The sequence below is a fragment of the Mytilus galloprovincialis genome, chromosome 1, assembly GCF_965363235.1.
Source record: "Mytilus galloprovincialis chromosome 1, xbMytGall1.hap1.1, whole genome shotgun sequence".
Classification (NCBI taxonomy): Eukaryota; Metazoa; Mollusca; class Bivalvia; order Mytilida; family Mytilidae; genus Mytilus; species Mytilus galloprovincialis.
In genome coordinates, this window is record NC_134838.1 from 59969753 (window position 1) to 59991112 (window position 21360).

A 21360-nucleotide genomic window follows, 5' to 3' on the forward strand; every position below is an offset into this window, starting at 1 on the left:
TATGATCTTTCTAATTTTAATGCCAAATTAGAGATTTTATCCCAATTTCACGGTCCACTGAACATAGAAAATGATAGTGTGAGTGGAGCATTCCTGTACTGGGGACACATTCTTGTTTTTTTATCTTTTAATACACAATTTTATGTACAGCATGTACAGTGCCAGATATAATTGTTTTTTCCTGACATATGAAAAAAGGTTATTCCTGACAGATGGAAAAAAATATATAATAGTGTAACTATAAATAACCATTTAAGACCTAGAAATGAATTGAAACAACTGATATTATATTCTCAAACATGAAATAAAATTTGATTTGTACAAGATAACAAAGAAATTGATAAAATGGATACACATGAAAAGATATATCATTGTAATAACAAAACATTGTAGCACTTCTCTTTTTAACATTTATCAAACCTTACATTGAAGATACCTACCATGCTCAGGGTTTTCACTATTAAAGGTTTTTTTAGACAATTTTGTGACTTATCATTTTTGGCCATTATGAGTCCAAAGACATGAACAGTGGCAGGGTTTCCGCTGGCGGTCGCCATTTTCGCAATTTGCGAAAAAATAATAATTGTGGCGATTAAAATTCGTCATTGGCGAAAGATTTTGGCGAAAGAAATATATATAACGATTTATTTTCAGCCATCTTGTTTATTTACTTTTTTCGAGTTTATCTGACTTTACCAATCAGACAATACTCGGAATTCACCTTGAACTCGTTAAGATTTTGACAGAAAATCAATAATCAGTTGATTGCATTCATAGCTATCGACATCAAAGGACTAATTAATAAAGGTGTTGATTGTATGATATGACAAAATGATATGGTTAAATGGCTTCTGTTACATGTCACAAAAGGGATTTATTAACCACTTTGCAACGCACGTGTTTGAAGCAAAATTTTTACGCTTCCTCTCCTTCTACTAATGATAGTTCAGAAACAGAAAATTATTGTTATGACGAAAAATGTTCAAAAGCAAGAAAGGTCTCTGATTTAAAACTTTATCATTTAACTTTCATTTAGATCATTGATTTGAGTGGGTACTTCAAAGTCGTTTCAGTGACACACGTGTTTCAAGCATATAGTTTTACTTATTTACGATGGTCTAGAAAAGAAAACTGTCGTTATGAAGAAATCCACTTCTTATTTAGGGGGAGGGGGGTGGCTGGAAAAAAAAGGAAAATTTTAAAAGAAAAATATATTTGTGTTACTTGGCGAAAAAAATAATACAGTGCCGAAAAAAATAATAAAGTGGCGAAAAAAATATTGTTTTGGCGAAAGAAGTGGCGAAAAAAATAATTGACCCAGGGGAAACCCTGAACAGTGGGGAATGAAATTTTACTGCTTTACAGTTCAGTAATTCAATTTCCATGCATATGTTAAAATACAGCCATGACAGCATGGAAATGGCATCAAAATTTTATTGTTTTAACATGTTTAAAAACTTTTGTAATGAAATGATGCTATGCATATGTATGAGATCAGTTAATTCAACATTATACATTTTTTATGCATTTTCAGACTTCTCTTTTTTATGATGATAAAATGAAAGTTTACTAATACTTTTAAAATATCTCTGGTAATAATATAAAAAAGAAACCACGAACATGAAACCTACAAGTCTCTCTTTTACTACAATATCATGAAGAAAAAGTCTGCTTATTTGTCCATGATACATCTGTAATTGTTAATATTTCTTCCTTTCAGAAAATCGGCTGCCCTTACACAGAAGGTGTTGATGATTCATGGATAACTGAGCTTATCTTCAAACCAGGAGAACCTCGGATTAGATTGTTACAATGGTTATTTTCAAAGTAGGAGTTTTACAGTAGAATATTTTTTTAATTTTTTTTTTATAGTTTTCATGGAACTTTAGAAATTAAAAGATGAAAGTTTTGTAGATTTATATGGATTTAACTTGAGTTTTGTTTAGTATTTATTGATCCTTTCAAACCACTAATTAAATTTAAAAAAGTGCTATTGATGAAAAAAAAATATGCTAGTTAAACATAACTCAGCAGTGCACTGTATGTTTATCCTGTTCAAATGCCTATCCCAAGTCAGTAACTTTAGCGGTTCATTTCGTCATATTGTTGATTTGTTATAGCCCTTCTTATCTTGACAGGACAGTTTGGAGTTTTTGGGTAAAGATTGCATAAAATGCAATCAAACTGTACAGTAATGACTTGATAAATAAATCTTCAAAGGTTTGTCACTATAGTTTACTCAGATACATTGTACATGAAATATATCAGTAGTGCATTCATTGATCATAACATTCTAAACAACCTACCCATGAATATTTTCAAAAATTTATCAATGAAATTTATATATGCTCAGATATTCAAGTTATTAAATGATGTTATACTTGTCAAGAAAATTACATAACAGGTGCAAGGTACAGGAATCTAATACGGTTCTGTTTTAAAAATATTAATAATGTCGTTGTAAGTAATCTTTAAAATTTGAGTTATCTACCTTTGTCCATAATGGTACATGTAGTTGAATCAACCACATCCAATGTCACCAATAAATTTGAGCAATCGTTACCCTTAACTGGCGTGAGTGCTTACAAGCACTGATTTGTATTGTAATGATACTTGTCTATTATCACCGGGCTGTGTTCTGCTCTTTGGTCGGGTTGTTGTTTTTTAGACACATTCCTAATTTTAATTCTAAATTGTATCGTGATTATTGAAGACCAAAATGACTTATTATGTTAAGTATGGTTATAATTCTGACAGGACTCATTTGCTTTTTCCCTTTTGAATACTTTTGAGGTAAAGAATGTTTATATTAACACAAACTTACACAAATTCCAATTTATTATTGAATTTGATGATAATTACAGAATACATGTAGTATAATATTTTTTTTTTCTTTTTATAGATTTGACAGTCAGCTAAATGACCTATTAGATCCTCAGTATGCCTCTGTGGAGTCCAAAATGGATAGCAGATTGCAAAGTAAGTAAAATGTTATAAGAAATTTTGTTTACACAGGAGTTAAAAAATCTACCAGCCCAACGCCTTGGACTATCAAAATGTTGTGATCTAATATGCCAGACGAACTAGTAACAGAAAATTGTCGACATTTTCAAAATAGAGTGGAAAATCCCTTTATCATTAATCTATCTTAGCCAATCAGATTCAATTATGTCATTCCAGATTTTGTTTAACTTTCAGTAAATAGGATCAAGGTCACAATGTCATCACGGTCATCTCATCTGGAACTTTTTCAACTTTTGGGCATATTCTTTTTTTTATACCTAATGGTATTTTTGTCATATTTTATTTACTTGTTGATATACATGTACTGCAAGATTATGTTGCTATAAATATAACTAATGTGGATGTGAACATTCATAATTATTTTTAATTTTAGGATTACTGTTTGTGGGGTCTACCCTTGGCCTCTGTAGATATGATGATGTTGATCTTATAAGAGTAAGTGTTTTTTTGTCAATGTAACTTTCAGTAAAACAAGTTAAAAGAACATTTATACAGCTTGCCACAAGAAAATTAATTTGGTAAAAGGAAAAAACAAGGTGAAAGAATTGATTGAAGACATACAATATCAATTAATTTTACTGTCAAATGTTAAAAGATAGGCTCTAAGCTTAGCAATGCTTAGTTGAACATGTTGAATATTAATTTGTAAAATTTGCATTAGTTTAACCAGCTTAACCAAATTCCTAGAAATGTTTTATAAAGTACTTTATATTTCTCAAACAATGACATGAAACTTCTATTAAAATGATAAATTTGAATCATTTCAGCTATTAAACATTTTAAATTCAATAAGAACTGATATTTAGTAAAAATTCATTTGTTGAAAGAAGCATATTATGATAACATCTCTGAATTTTCAGGGAATCACAACAGGATCCAAACAAGCAGCTTTTATGGATAATTTAATTGACCTTGTATGCATAATGGACACGGCTGAAGACCCACAGAATAAGGCATTAAGGAGTCCAGGTGTTGTCAGGTTAATAATCCAAGAAATAGTTAAATATTATAAATGAAAACAAGATGTAACAAAAATAAAAACTAGAACATAACATAAATGAAACCCAGGATGTAATATGTCTACAAACGAGGATGTTACATAAATAAATACTAGGATTGATTTTACTCCCACATGCTGTTTGCTCATATGCTGTACTTGAATCAAACAGGATGTTAGACTGTGTGTTAATACATGTACTGTTGATGATGCTGTAATGCATGCTTTAAAAAGAAACCAGAGTAAAAACATGTATATTTCATGCATACATATTCATATGATTAGAACAAATTTACATTCTCAACAAAAAATCACTTTTAGTTTTATACATTTAAATTTTAATAACAAATTTTTTGCTTATAACTTATAACATTTATAACTCATAATATTTTATTTTTTGTTGAAAGCTAGATCATTTTTTTTAGTATGAGTCTATGACTAAGAGTTATCATTTATAAAAAAAAACCACTTGTGTTGCTATATTCAAACGGGTTAACTTATTAATAAGCTCTACTATTCCACTTATTCAAAGTTCAGTTTCTATCAAGTTTATGAAATGTATGATACAAAATGAAAGCAAGATCTTTAATTTTGATCTTTCTATGTGCCTAAAATATAGAAAAATCATATGTAAGGGGTGGCAAAAAAAAATTGCCTCAAATTAAATTTTACTAAGCATTGGAAGTGCATAAGATATTCTATGTCTCACTGGTAGCACAGCTTATTAAAAACCTATTGAAATTTGAAACTCAAATTTGATTTTTTTTTTATATCAAAAACCAATAAAAACAATTCATATTCTTGTAGATTACAACTAAGTTACCTTAGTCTCAAAGTAGAGAGAGATTGTTAAAAAAGAATTATAAATAGTCTAGGAAAATTGGTCTTAAAACAAGCACAATAGAATAAACAAGTTTGCTTGCTCGACATGGTTGAAGATAAATTTCATACCGTATTTATTCTAATAAACGCCCCAGGGGCGAAGACAATTTCCAAAAGGGCGGCGTCAATTAGAGAAACGAATTTCGTACCTTACTTCATTGACCTTTACCTGAATTTTGTTGAAACAGACTATAGTAACATACACATGTTTCTTATTGTCTCCATAATCTATAAATAGCGTTTATCGGTAATGTGACCTCATCAAATAATTTGTTAAAATTTTCGAATAAACAAGCGTGCACATCAATGGAACATAATTTCAACTGCGTACTGTGTAACTGACAGATCTTTTTTTGGAACTTGTACACACTGTGTCGGGTTATCGGAGTGGATTAAAACATGGGCATTATTGATTTTTCGTTTCATGTTTCTGAGTGACTGGGTCGATGTCTTTGCAATATTGTAATGGTTAAATTTCAATTTATTTTTTTTTTAACTACAAAATGGGGGCATTTATTAGAAGTCAAAAGTTCTGAATGCACGATTTTCGGTAGGGGGCTTTAAATAGAATAAATATGGTATTCTGTTTCTAACATGCCCTCTATATAATACATCAGAGAAACATATTTTTCATTTTTCACCACTTTTTGGAAAATTGCATAAAGTTGATATTTAATCATTATCTGGATAATGTCAAATGTTGACATGCAATTTATATCTGAATTCTTTATTTTAAACAAGAAGGGCAAAATATCTGTAATCAAATATTCTATCTTGAAGGGGGATGTAATTAGCGGTAGCAAAATGTTTATGAATATTTGATGTGGTCCAGGAGGTTTCCTCCTTTGAACATGTATACTGTGTCGACTGACCTCCTTTTTATTATTTAACAATTATTGTTTGTTATGTATTGATAATCATAATATTTTATATTGTATTGTATCTTTAACTTGATTTATATGCTTGTAATGAGCCCTATAATTAGGAAAATATATCAGTATTAGTACAGAAAAAGACTGAAATAAACACAAATACAACACAAAAACAGTATTGTAGTCATTCATTTTCAACAAAAGCCACTTATTTAAAGATTATGTAGGGTTGGCTATCACAAACCTAGTTTTGGCCAGAATATTCACATCTGACCACCTTTCTTGAGCTTGGATTTTTCCACTGGTCTCTGGATCTCGCTTATAAGTCGGTACCCCTCTCTCAATTCTGAATTTTACTTTCAAACTTCCAACGTATAAGTGAGTACCTACAGTAGGCTTTTGTGATTAAAGCACTTTAAAAGTCCAGAAGTTGGCAGAAAAGGAGTAGGTCCGGTAAGGCCCCTTTTTGGCCCCAAAATATAACAGTTTTACAAAATTGTTAAAATGTAAACTTTTAGTTATTTATTGGACAGTTGAATGCTTCTGCTACATACATACATATGGGCTGTTGTTGACAATACAATGCACATATATCGGGTTGTAGCACCATTAAGTCATGCTAAATTACTGAAATCTTCAAAATTCTATCATTTTAGTTAAATTTTAGACGGTTTCCGTGTAAAACGAAAGTGGCCGCATTCGTGTTCATCCTTAATATTGCAATGTAAGTTGTATTTTATAATAATACATAGCATATATAAAGGTTGTGGATGAACATGGATGCGGCCACTTTCATTTTTGACAAAAACAATCTGAAAAGTGACTTTTTTTTGGCATATTTGAGAGATTTTTCATATTTGAGCTTCAATCGGATCGTTTTTAATGACTAAATCAGTTAAAATCTTTCACATAAACTAATTGAATCAAGTGAAATAGACGCTTAAGTGTTTAAAAAGTGGTCAAAATCTTTCTTCAGATGAAACTGAAATTTGAGGCCAAAATGAGTCCTTACCGGACCTACTCCTTAAACTTTCTCTATATGGTCTATCTAAAATATTTTTAAAAAATATTTACCTACATGTACCCCATTTTTTTTCTAAGCGACAGGAATCAAATATATATGTTATATATTTTTTGCCTTAAGATAGTATGAACTTTAAAGTTATACACTATTTTTATGTAGAATTTTATCTGTTTTCAGTGATGAAATGAGTTTATATGAACAGTTTACGAGTGACTGTAACTATATGGATACGCTAATGAACCAAGAGAAAATAGGAGCCATTTTCAATTCAAGATTGACTCTGTTACCAGCAGATTTACAGAGACAAGTAGAGGCATCATGGGCTGATCAAGGACATACAAGAGAAAAGTAATTATCCTGATTTAGAGTAATTTCCCACAATTTGATTGGCTGATATTGTCCTTATAAAATTCAGGGCAATTTTTTTTAAGTAAATTGGAATTATCTCCCTTATACCATTAACCAAGAATAGAAATAAAACAAAAATAAAATAAAAATGTTTTTTTAGTTGCTTTATAGTCCTTATATTTTTCATTTTCATATTTATAGATTAACTATCTAAATATGTTTATTCGATATTGTCCTAAAAATTAAATTTGAATATAACAAGTTGTTATATCATATAACAAAATTAGGATTAATTTGTTAAACAGTGTGCAATTATCTCAACAGAAATTATTGGGTCAATAAAATTCATATCAGGTTTGACTTCGCCTCTTCCAATATGAATTTTATTGACCCAATAAGTTATTGTATAAGGACAATTGCACACTTATTAATATTAACTAATAGTATTCATTTCATGATTTGAATTTTTTTTTATTAAAAAGATTTAAAAAAAAAGAAAAAAGTATAGATTAACCACTGTTTTAGTATTATTAAAAAAATTACTAGTTCACATTTTACTGACAGTCTGACAGGAAGAGGGTTGAGACATTTGAAAATTAAATTTACTAAACATCATATTCTCTGATCTTCACTCTGGCTCATGTGGTTTTTTTTTCACCCATTCTTCCCAACTTTTCCACCCTACTCTTCCTATGGAGTTGGCATGCAGTTATATCAAATCAGTAACAAGTATCCGTACAATCTATTGATATAATCAAATGAGAAATTAATTTCATTCAATGTTTTATTTAATGATTATAGATTATCGTTGATCATCTCAACAAGATTGATTTTCTTGCTTCAGCCGGTACGGCAAAAGTAAGAAAAGCAATGAAATTAAGATGAACAGTGATAATCTAGTTATCACTATTTAACATATGTAGATGTTGTTAATTTCAGTGACAACTGGCACAGGCACCCTTAGTGTCTAGAGATAATTTTTCATACCACTCTTTTGTGCTGAGAAAGGAAATCATCAGACAGTAAGATGAAAGGAAAATTTTGTAAAATAGCGATAATAACAGATATATCATTTCTGGGAATTAATATTTAGCTGCTGTATGGGTTTTGCTCATTGTTGATGGATAATATTTTTAAATTTCACAAACAATGTGATTTTGTCATAAATATTTGTACACAACATCAGTTTAAATCCATGGAATTCATATATTAAATGTATATGCATTCACATGTGTCTAAATTTAACCAGAAACATTGCACTAAAATCATATGCAAATGATAAAGGTTCATAATACACAAGATTGAACTTCTGATGCATGAAAGTTAAAAGCTGTGGGTTCAGCAGGTTTAAGAGAGTTACCACAGTTAATTGATATGCATTGTGTTTACAGTTTTGTGTAATAAAAGTTATGAATTTACTTATTTTATTTTAGCCCTCCAAAAGTAAATGTACAAAATCTGATAGATTCAGCAGAAAATTTAGCTAAAGACATACAGAGACAGAAAGAAATTTTAGAGGAACTTCAAAAGAAGGTAAGTCAGTAGTTTTGCCAATCAATATATATAAAGATGTATATGGTACCTTATAATTTGATATTACTATAAAATTGTGATTATTTTCATATGGTGACTACACTTCCAAGGAAACAAACAAAGATAATCAATTGATATCTAGTTTCAAATGGAAATTACAGTTGGTAGGATGCAAATTTAAACTATCAATATCCAATGATTGCCAGGTTTTTGCCTTCCTTGAAATGAAAGTTTTCTAAAATAAGACTTTAGTAATTTCCAGTGATGGGGTTAGCTTGAATAATTGTAAATACTTTGAAATCTGAAATGAAAAAATGATGTGGAGTACATGTCAATGAAATAGCAGAACAACAACAAAAGTAAACCAAAAAATATCTAGTGGGCGATATGCATTTCAAAGATGGTCTAAACATATTTATTTATAGTGGATTGTGGGAAATAAGTTTTGCAACTTATATTAATCCTTTTCCACTTTGCGGGTGCGAGTGCTGCCTTGTAACGGCATTAGCTTACTCTTTTTCGAAATCTACAAGGATGTCTTTAACGTGCAAGAGATATAGCTCTCTCTTAACACGGGCCAGCCATTTATCGTCCCCTCCTGACGAACTATCATCGCTTCCTCAAGACCATACTCACAAATGGTGTCAAGGGAGAGCCGAAAATTGAGTTCCTGAAATTTTCATCCCAAATGGGAATCAACCAGGAACCTTTGTGTTAGTAGTCCGATGCACTAACCACTACACCACGGCAGCTCTCAATTTTAAAGATGGAATTGACCCTTGTAATTTTTTTCTATCAAGTTTGATAAAAATTTGATTTGTGAAAAAGTACAATATTTGTATTTATCATTTATACTTTTTTATAAGGATATCTTGAAAATCCTAACAAACATGTCAGTTGTATACATACTCATAGAGGGGCCTCTGTGGCTAAGTGGTCTAGGTAGTTACTACTGTAATCACTAGCCAGTCAACACTGAGGTTATGAGTTCGAACCCTGCTTGTGCGCAGTGGTTTTCTCTAGGCACTCCAATCTTTCTCCACCAATAAAAACTTGGCAGGCACCTGGAAATAGCCTAAATGTGGTGCATCAAAAGGAAGAAGCATAATTTATCAATTCCATGTAATTCCAAGTAATTAACATAACCGTTAATTGATTGTAAGATTTCAAGTGGCTAACTTAAATTAAAAAATGTTGGATGAAATTTGAATTTTGAACAACTCTTAAAAATGAACATTATGGTAACTTTTAAAAATATGGGATAATCTTTAAGCTCAAAAGTCATTATCAGTAAACTCATTGTTTTATTTTTTTGACAGTATGAATATGAAGAAGAGGAAATTTCTGAAAAAGAGCGGGTAAAGAAGACACTGCAGCTTGTGTTAACTGAACTGACACATCTTGTTACCAATTTTTCATATTTATATGAAAATGAAATGTGTCTCTGGTGTAATAAATCTCCACCTTTTCTATCAGATCTTGGAACAGCTTTTAAAAGAGTACACAATCTACTTCAACAGTTTGTGACTGTAAGTACACAAAAGTTAATCATGTAGATGTATGTTGGCAAATGGTTGCACAATTGGTTCATGGTAAAGTTTGATTTTTTTTGGTAATTTCCTTTATCCTTTTTAAAAAATAGTCTAAGTTCTTTTTAAGAAAGTGAACTATAAAGGTAAGAAAATGTGGTATGATTGCCAAAGAGTCATCTCTTCACTAGCATGACTAAAGATCAAATGAAATAAAAGTAAACAACTATAGGTCAACATATGACCTTCAAGAATTAGCAAATCCTGGAGCGCTAAGTAAGTTAGCAAAGTCTAGAAATGACAACTGAAAATAATTCAAATGAGAAAACTTGTGGCCTAATTTATGTACATAGCATTAAATGAATACACAGCAACAAAACAATGTTAAATTTGTATGTTAGCTGTTGATGTGGTCTGCTGTCCCATCCCATATTTTTGGCAATTTCCTGTTATATTTTTTTACATATGATAGATTAATATAAAGGAGTGTTTTGATTTGAAATATATAAAATGTTTTGTTACAACTATTGAAGAGAAATAGTACTAATTTATGTCCCAATCGCAAAACTGGGAATTTTTGTTTTACAAAGCTTCAAATACTTATACATGTATATAATTTCATTAATTTTCTGTTTGGAAGTTTTTGCATGTGGTCATTATTTGTCTTGCTTAACATTCTACTGGCTTATTTTTGGCAGTGTCAGTATTTGAAAGAATACTAGCCTAGTTTTTATAAACAATAATTGTGACAGTATTTTAAACACTTGCTTTTTCTTCCTTTCCATACATTCATTTTTATTTTTAGCTGTTGAAAGGGTTCCAGTCAATCAGAAATTCCTATTCAAATCTTAGCCAGGAAGCATCAATGAAGTTAAAAAGATCTGGAATGAAATCACAGAAGGATACAAGTCTTGGTAAGAATTCTTCTTTGAAAATAACAATTAGCTTGGACCCTTGTGAATAATTAAAGAACAAATTAATATCAAGCTTGTTTAATACCTTGAATTGTATACTGTGGATTCATTATAATTCTAGAAGAGCACCAATTTGTGAATTTCATGAGGATAGGTGAACCAAAAATTTCAGTTTTCAATGAAGCACTAACTCCATCATTCTATATAGGCAGATAGGTATGAAAATTTTGACAAAACCATGAAAACCAAATATTCTTGAAAAAAATACCATCTTTCATTAACATGGTTAATCAATGAAAAATGGTTCCCATAAAAAAAAATGCATCCACAGTGTTCTGTTCGGTTTTTACGTTGTTAAAATATAAAATAATACAAATAATAGAAGTTACATGATTGGCTTTAACATACAGGAGAGTTATAACTCTGTGTAAAGGATGTTCGTTCCTCCAGGAATTTAAAATTTTATCATATGTTTTGGAATACTCTGGTTTTATCCATGTTGTGCCAATCCTTTCTTTTCATAATTTTATAACATATATTTTAAAATCATTATATAAAATCCTTGTTATTTTTCATAGAAAAACAGATGTCATTAAATCATAAAAAATCTAAAGACTCATTTTCTGCCAAATTTTCAATGACTTTAAATCTGACTTGAAAACAAACACAAGGATCCTTCATTTTTTCTGCTTTTTCAGTTTTTATTTATATTCTTTCAATTTATCAAGTTTTTTTTAAAAAGCTTGTAATTTTGAAACAGAGGAGCGAACAAACTCAAAAGTATTTTTCAGATATGTCTATAAATTAACTTAGATTAAATAAAGAAAACAAAACAATTCTTGAATTTTTATTCAAATAACAATATGCATTAATATTGAGCATATGACTATGAGAATGCAATTGTCCACTGTGCTGAGGTAGTACATTGATGACAGCTATTCAATTAAGATCGCCATTCACACTTCAGTACCATGTCTGTGATCTGTATCTCTGATAGTTGACAGTGGAGTGTTCTAAACAAGGAATCATTTCTCAATGATGGATTTATATGATCATGCAGAGAGAAACAATAACCTCAATTTGAATCCCCATTTGAAATCTTACATAATCCCACGATCTACAAAAGACTTTACACATGAGTACATTCAAATACCACAGCTGTTTAATATTTTCTATAATACATGAATGAGCTTTTAAAAAAAATGTCCATTGATTTTTCGGGATCAACTGGGATATTATACTAATGAAATGGCCAGTAGCAAGCTGTTACCTTAATAATATTGATTTCACTACCTACCTACGACAAAGTCTACATAACTCTAAAGGTCAAAATACAAATTAAACTGCCTACACAGAAGTACTATGATAAATGATTTTATTATCAAGTCTTGCGTTAAGTTACATTCTGTTGCTAGGATTCTGGTTGATTGGGTGAAGAAGCCATTACATGTTCTATATACTGTACACCTTGAATTGATATTTTAAAATGATACCAAAAATAAAGAAGGATCTACTACATATTTAAGTTTTTGATTAGGTTATACAGTCAGGACTATGTCGACAGTTTCTATTATCTTTTTCAGCATCAGCAGGTCAGGCAGCTTTAGAAAGTTTCCAAGAATGTGTCAGTGTTTTGGACGAATCGATTCAACGTCATGATATGGTAGATGAAAGTACAAACATTTCCTTTCGATCCTCCATTCTCAAAGTGTGACAAAAATATACATCTATTATTTAACAAATGTGTACATAAGGACTCGTAAATCATTAAAACTTTAATATAAATATTTATGGTTTTTAATTTAATTTATAAATTTCAGATTATATAAAATCTACCACTGAATCAAGTGTGATACAATATTTATCCACTTGAGACAGTTAAATCTTAAAATTTAACTGTGGATAAATATTGTATTGCACTAGATTGGATGGAGGAATGTTTCTCTGATTATTAGACAATATGCAACCATCTAATATTTTTTTTTAACAACCCACAAAAAAGAAGTGTTCTTTCATCAGACATAGTCACCTTTATCATGTCATCAGTCACGTCACAATAGGAAATTTGGAGGAAAGAAAATCTGGTGTCATAAATGGATTTTGACCAATGAAGAAATGAGACCAAACAAACGACTCATCGATTTAAAAATAATAATCAACTGGCCAGGAAAGAGATTAATCAAGTAGGAGTTAGAGAAACTGCATAATCTGATCTATTATTGAGTGGTGAGTGGGAGACCCACATAGAAATACCAGGAAATAACAAAAATAAAAATAACTTTATGATCCAAAAAATAAAAAAAGATTAGATTAAGACTAAACAGTATATTACACTAGCTTCATGTGACCATACAATGTGATAACTCCCAACTCCCACCTACAGTCTTTTTTTCATGATTTTATCATTTCTGAGAAAGTATAGGAAAAAGATAGAAAAGTTTATATGATTGTTGCTTGCCAAGAGGCAATCAATAAGAAAGGTATATACTTCAAACCTTAACATATATGGAAATTGAAACCAGAACAATTCTAGAGCTTTCTTAAATATTATGTAAATGTGAAGTGATCAAAAGGATGTAGATACATGTACTTGCAAATGAGACTAAATTCAAATCTAGTCACTGTTAAAAATTTAGGATTGAAACACGTCATATTTTTTAATTGTTTAAATTAGTCTTACAATATACTTTAAAACCCAGCCAGTACAAAATGCAGTATAAGCTTCCTTTAATTTTGAAGGCTTTAATGTGACCTATATTTGATATAATCTTGTCCTATATTTCTTAAGTGGATAGTTGTCTTGTGGTACTTGTGAGTATATACATGTATAAAAGCTTATCTTTAACCATGTGACTCATGAATTGAAACATCTAACTCCATAGGTCATTTGTTGTTTCTTATACCTTGCATCTGAATCAGCAACACAAGATCCGGTATCATAATTTAGGAAAGGTCAAGGACTACTTGAATTTCAAGTGAGATGTCTTACTTGTATAAAAGAAGGTCAATGGTCCTGTATACAATGTCATGAATGTGATTTGACCAGAAACTGTAAACCAACTAATTTTCGCGAGCGATTTAATTTCGCTAGTAGATAAATAACATGAATATAAATCGTCGTGAAAATTGATTTCCAGATCTTACAACATTAGAAATTAGAAAATCGTGAAAATAAATCGCCTTGAAGTGGGCTAGAAAGGGCTGTACGCAAAATAAAAGTATCTGCAAAAATAAGTTGGTTTAAAGTATCTTTTTAGTTAAAACTTAAATCTTGATCTTAGATGTATATTTGATCTTTTGTCCAATGGGTTACTGTTTAGTGTCATATTGCATGCCTTGGATCCCTTAAGCCAAAAACTGCATTTTACCAGTGTTCTATTTTAAGCCATGGTGGCCATCTTGGTTGATGACCCAGGTCATCGAATTATATTTTTTAAACTACATGTAGATACCCTAAGGATGATTCAAGCCAAGTTGTTTCAGAGAAGATTTCCATAAAAGTTAATGGACGACGACAGACGCCAAGTGGAGAAAAGCTCACTTGGCCCTTTTAGCCTCAAATTTGCTCGTTTTCAGTCCACAATTCCTTTGCAGTTACAGGACAATAACCCCCAAAATCACAGACAACCTTCCTTTAGTTTAATTGTATGAAACGTTGTGATACATTTTCATACAGATCCATACACTTGAAGTTGCACTCCAGTTATATTATTTTCTGGAAACTAAATGTATTTAGACTACGAAAACGTTGTAACACATTATACTATAACCAGGTGCTCCGCAGGGCGCAGCTTTATACGACCCCAGTGGTCGAACCCTGAACAGTTGGGGCAAATTTGGTCACAATATTCAATATTCAAGCTTGATGCGGTCTGAATTATGAATTGTGATAAAATTTTGACATTATATAGGTTTTAGTCACAAAATTAATGTGGTCAAATTTAAAGATCAAATAAATCTAAAATTTGAAATTTTGAAAAAAAAGGAAGCTCTTAAAATAATGGTTAACAAAAAATCCCCCCCCCCCCAACTTTTTGAAATCCCCTTGGAGCAATAACCCTTAAACTCAATCCCATGCTTTCCTTTGTAGTATTGAACCTTGTAGTATAATTTCAGAGAGATCCATACACTTAAACACAAGTTTTTGTCATGATTGTTTGGAAACTAGAAACATGCTTCATTTTGGTCCTTTTTTTTGGCACCCAATTCCTACATATTTTGGGCAATTATCCCAAACTTAATCCCAGCCCGCCCTTAATTATATGGTACATTGCAGTACAATTTCAGAGAGATCCATACAGTTGCACACAAGTTCTTGTCTGGATACTAGAAAAATGCTTGTTTTGACCCCATAACCCCTAAAATGAATCCAAAACCTTCTACTTGTGATTTAAACATTGCTGTATCATTTCACAAGTTATAATCCTGAAACTAGAAAAATGCTTGTTTTTGACCCCTTTTGGGCCCTAATAACTAAACGGTTGGGACCCTCATCCCCAAAATCAATCCCAACCTTCCTTTTGTGGTATTGAACCTTCTGAAAAAAATTCATAAAGATCTATTCACTTAAACTAAAGTTATTATCCGGAAACGAATGCGTCTTCGGACAATGCAGACGACGACATCATACCATTATACGATCCCAAATTTTTTTTGGGGTCGTATAAAAAGTTACAAGGTTTTTTTTTCTGATATATAATTCAATATATGTTGGACATCCAGTATGAAGGTTTCAATACATGCACCACATAAATAAAACATTATTCATGATCCATATAAATGAGACAAACATAATCAAACATGAATACTTCACAATCACCATGATCACACCATACAACAAACATGTAGTTAACCATTGCTTATAGTATCCAAGAAACCTACATTTTGTACCTTATTAAGAAAGCTGAACATTGAAAAATGAACCATAAAATCCATAATTGAACCTTCTTAAAAAAATTCATAGATCAATTCACTTAAACTAAAGTTATTGTCCAGAAACCAATGTGTCTTCGGACGACAACATCATACCATTTTACAATCCCCAAAATATTTTTGCTGTCGTATAAAAACTGCAAACTTTGCAATAACAAAACCAGATGCTCCGCAGGGCACAGCTTTATACGACCGCAGAGGTTGAACCCTGAACGGTTGGGGCAAGTATGGACATAACATTCAAGCTGGATTCAGCTCTAAATTTGGATTGTGATTAAATAGTTGACACAGCATAGGTTTCGGACACAGAATGAATGTGGTCGAATGAACTTAAAATTTTTGTTTTGCCTTTGAGCAATTCACTATGCTGTTGAATATTAATCCTCTCAAAAAAATGTTTGAAGAAATTTTCTTTTTATTTATGAAATCTGAAATGAGAAAAATTGAACCCACCCCAATTTTTTTTTCACATCCCCCTTTCCTTTATTCCAAAACCGATCTCAATTCAAATTTCTAATGGAGTTTGCAACAATAACTACTCATTTAAATACATCATAAAATATTAAAATGTAAAAAAAGTGCTTATTATCACTGAATGGTAAGATTATTTTAATTTATCAGTTGGTAGTAAAAGTGAATATACATTGTATATTGTATAAAACAATGATTTAAGTTGATTCAACTACTATTTTGGACAAAGAAAGATAACTCCAATTGAAATTTCTTGCTATTGCACAATATTGTGCAATTAGATATTTCTTGCTATTGCGCAATACTGTGCAATTGAAAATACTTGCTATTGCACATTCTGTGCAATTGAAGATTTCTTGCTATTGCTGAGTACTGTGTAATTGAAAATTTCTTGCTATTGCACAATACTTAATATAATAATTTTGGATTCTGATTTGGACCAACTTGAAAACTGGGCCCATAATCAAAAATCTAAGTACATGTTTAGATTCAGCATATCAAAGAAGCCCCAGAATTCAATTCTTGTTAAAATCAAACTAAGTTTAATTTTGGACCCTTTGGACTTTAATGTAGACCAATTTGAAAACAGGACCAAAAATTAAGAATCTACATACACAGTTAGATTTGGCATATCAAAGAACCCCAATTATTCAATTTTTGATGAAATCAAACAAAGTTTAATTTTGAACCCCGATTTGGTCCAACTTGAAAACTGGGCCAATAATCAACCAGGTGCTCCGCAGGGCGCAGCTTTATACGACCGCAGAGGTCGAACCCTGAACAGTTGGGGCAAGTATGGACAAAACATTCAAGCGTGATACAGCTCTGAATTTGGATTGTGATAAAATTTTTGACATTACATGGGTTTTTTTACACAAAACAAATGTCAAGATTTTACAAATCAATTAAAGATTTCTTCTTATTTAAATCTAAAATTAAATAGTTGACACAGCATAGGTTTCTGACACAGAATGAATGTGGTCTAATGAACTTAAAAGGTTTTTTTTGCCTTTGAGCAATTCACTATGCTGTTGAATATTAATCCTCTCAAAAAAATGTTTGAAGAAATTTTCTTTTTATTTATGAAATCTGAAATGAGAAAAATTTAACCCCCCCCCCTTTTTTCACATCCCCGTTTCCCTTTTTCCAAAACTGATATCAATTCAAATTTCTAATGGAGTTTGCAACAATAACTACTCTTTTAAATACATCATAAAATATTAAAATGTAAAATAAAGTGCTTGTTATCACTGAATGGTAAAGATTGGTTGGTAGTAAAAGTGAATATACATTGTTTATTGTATAAAACAATAAAAAAAACTTCATCAGCAACATTTTATATTGGCAAATTTCCAATGAAGTTATTTACATAAAGTTATTGGCAAATAAAAATAAAAAATGACATCATAGTCATGTCTGGCAAATTTCCAACATACATTATCTAAAACATTTTAGATAAGATAAGGAAAAAAAGCTTCATCAGCAACATTTTATATTGGCAAATTTCCAATGAAGTTATTTACATAAAGTTATTGGCAAATAAAAATAGAAAATGACATCATAGTCATGTCTGGCAAATTTCCAACATATATTATCAACTACTATTCTATACAAAGAAAGATAACTCCAATTGAAAATTAATTGCTATTGCACAATATTGTGCAATTAGATATTTCTTGCTATTGTGCAATACTGTGCAATTGAAAATTTCTTGCTATTGCACAATACTTGATATGGAATCCTGATTTGGACCAACTTGAAAACTGGGCCCATAATCAAAAATCAAAGTACATATTAAGATAAAGCATATCAAATAAGCCCAAGAATTTAATTTTTGTTAAAATCAAACTTAGTTTAATTTGGACCCTTTGGACCTTAATGTAGACCAATTTGAAAACTGGACCAAAAATTAAGAATCTACATACACAGTTAGATTTGGCATATCAAAGAACCCATTTATTCAATTTTTGAAGAAATCAAACAAAGTTTAATTTTGGACCCCCATTTGGACCAACTTGAAAACTAGGCCAATAATTAAAAATCTAAGTACATTTTTAAATTCAGCATATCAAAGAACCCCAAGGATTCAATTTTTGTTAAAATCAAACCAAGTTTAATTTTGGACCCTTTGGACCTTAATGTAGACCAATTTGAAAACGGGACCAAAAATTAAGAATCTACATACATAGTTAGATTCGGCATATCAAAGAACCCCAATTATTCAATTTTTGATGAAATCACACAAAGTTCAATTTTGGACCCTTTGGGCCCCTTATTCCTAAACTGTTAGGACCAAAACTCCCAAAATCAAACCCAACCTTCCTTTTATGGTCATAAACCTTGTGTTTAAATTTCATAGATTTCTATTTACTTATACTAAAGTTATGGTGCAAAAACCAAAAATAATGCTTAATAGGGCCCCTTTTTGGCCCCTAATTCATAAACTGTTGTGACCTCAACTCTAAAAATCAATCCCAACCTTCCTTTTGTGGTCATAAACCTTGTGCTAAAATTTCATTGATTTCTATTTACTTATACTAAAGTAATTGTGCGAAAACCAAGAATAATGCTTATTTGGGCCCTTTTTTGGCCCTTAATTCCTAAACTGTTGGAACCAAAACCCCCAAAATCAATCCCAACCTTCCTTTTGTGGTCATAAACCTTGTGTCAAAATTTCATAGATTTCTATTCACTTAAACTAAAGTTATAGTGCGAAAACCAGGAAAATGCTTATTTGGGCCCTTTTTGGCCCCTAATTCCTAAAATGTTGGGACCAAAACTCCCAAAATCAATACCAACCTTCCTTTTGTGGTCATAAACCTTGTGTTAAAATTTCATAGATTTCCATTCACTTTTACTAAAGTTAGAGTGCGAAAACTAAAAGTATTCGGACGCCGGACGACGACGACGCTGACGCCAACGTGATAGCAATATACGACGAAAAATTTTTCAAATTTTGCGGTCGTATAAAAATGTAAGTACATTTTTAGATTCAGCATATCAAAGAACCCCAAGGATTCAATTTTTGTTAAAATCAAACTAAGTTTAATTTTGGACCCTTTGGACCTTTATGTAGACCAATTTTGGACCCTGATACCTAAACTGTTGGGACCAAAACTCCCAAAATCAATCCCAACCTTCCTTTTATGGTTATAAACCTTGTGTTTAAATTTCATAGATTTCTATATACTTATACCAAAGTTATGGTGCGAAAACCAAGAAAAATGCTTATTTGGGCCCCTTTTAGGCCCCTAATTCCTAAACTGTTCGGACCTCAAGTCCCCAAATCAATACCAACCTTCCTTTTGGGGTCATAAACCTTGTGTTAAATTTCATTGATTTCTATACTAGCTATTTACTAAAACTAAAGTTATTGTGCGAAAACAAAGAATAATGCTTATTTGGGCCCTTTTTTGGCCCCCAATTCCTAAACTGTTGAAACCAAAACTCCCAAAATCAATTCCAACCTTCCTTTTGTTGTCATTAACCTAGTGTCAAAATTTCATAGATTTCTATTTACTTAAACTAAAGTTATAGTGCGAAAACCAGGAAAATGCTTATTTGGGCCATTTTTGACCCCTAATTCCTAAAATGTTGGGACCAAAACTCCCAAAATCAATCCCAACCTTCCTTTTGTGGTCATAAACCTTGTGTTAAAATTTCATAGATTTCTATTCACTTTTACTAAAGTTAGAGTGCGAAAACTAAAAGTATTCGGACGATGACACTACCGTGATACCAATATACATTGTGTACGACCAAAAAATTTTCAATTTTTGCGGTCGTATAAAAAGGGCAGCAACTCCATTTTTTTTTTATTTCAAAATCTGCAGATAGAAATTTGTCTACTGACAGGTTTTTTTAGGAGTTCAAATTGCCTTAACGCTTTACTTTTTGCAATAAACGACCACAGATGTTAAACCCTGAACAGTTGGGGCAATTTTGGACACAATATTCAAGCTACTGTCTGAATTTGGATTGTGATCAAATTTTTGACATAGTATAGTTCTCTGATACAAAATAAATGTCAAAATCTTACAAATCTATTGCTCAATACTTTGCAATTAAAGATTCTTCTTGAAAATTTGAAAAAATTTGAACCCCTTGAAACAAGAGTGCACACGCTGAAATGTCTCGCTTTCTTTACTAATCATTGATATTATGCTGATAGTCCTAAATATAAAGCTTTATTACAACTGTCACATAAACTCAACATTAACCAAGAAAACTAAACATTGATCAATGAACCAAAAAAACGAGGTCAAGGTCAGATGACCCATGCCAGGCAGACATGTACAGCTAACAATTCTTTCATACAACAAATATAGTTGACCTTATGCTTATAAATTAAGAAAAACAGACCAAAACACAAAAACTTAACACTTAGCAATGAACCGGTCAAATAAATCATGCGCGACTGACATATAGATTATAAAATATTTCCATACACCAAATATAGTCGACCTATTGCATAGAGAATGAGAAAAACAGACCAAAACACAAAAACTTAACTATAACCACTGAACCATGAAAATGAGGTCAAGGTCAGACGACACCTACCAGTTGGACATGTACACCTTAGTCCTTCCATACACCGAATATACTAGCCCTATTGCTTATAGTATCGGAGATATGGACTTAACCACCAAAACTTAACCTTGTTCACTGATCCATGAAATGAGGTCGAGGTCAAGTGAAAACTGTCTGACAGACATGAGGACCTTGCAAGGTACGCACATATCAAATGTAGTTATCCTATTACTTATAATAAGAGAGAATTCAACATTACAAAAAATCTTAACTTTTTTTTCAAGTAGTCACTGAACCATGAAAA

At 31.1% G+C, this 21360-nt stretch overlaps 1 protein-coding gene across 1 annotated transcript in view; it reads left to right on the plus strand.

Moving 5' to 3' along the window:
* The window catches only part of LOC143080221 (HAUS augmin-like complex subunit 7), a 14293-nt gene extending 1383 nt beyond the window's left edge, over positions 1 to 12910 (plus strand). The window contains exons 2-10 of the mRNA XM_076255954.1: positions 1721 to 1827; positions 2903 to 2979; positions 3398 to 3459; positions 3885 to 4003; positions 6977 to 7147; positions 8581 to 8680; positions 10000 to 10209; positions 11015 to 11123; positions 12707 to 12910. Coding sequence (XP_076112069.1) covers positions 1721 to 1827; positions 2903 to 2979; positions 3398 to 3459; positions 3885 to 4003; positions 6977 to 7147; positions 8581 to 8680; positions 10000 to 10209; positions 11015 to 11123; positions 12707 to 12837 — 1086 coding nt within the window. The 3' untranslated portion in view covers positions 12838 to 12910. The remainder of the gene's footprint in view (positions 1 to 1720; positions 1828 to 2902; positions 2980 to 3397; positions 3460 to 3884; positions 4004 to 6976; positions 7148 to 8580; positions 8681 to 9999; positions 10210 to 11014; positions 11124 to 12706) is intronic.
* Positions 12911 to 21360: the final 8450 nt, after the last annotated feature.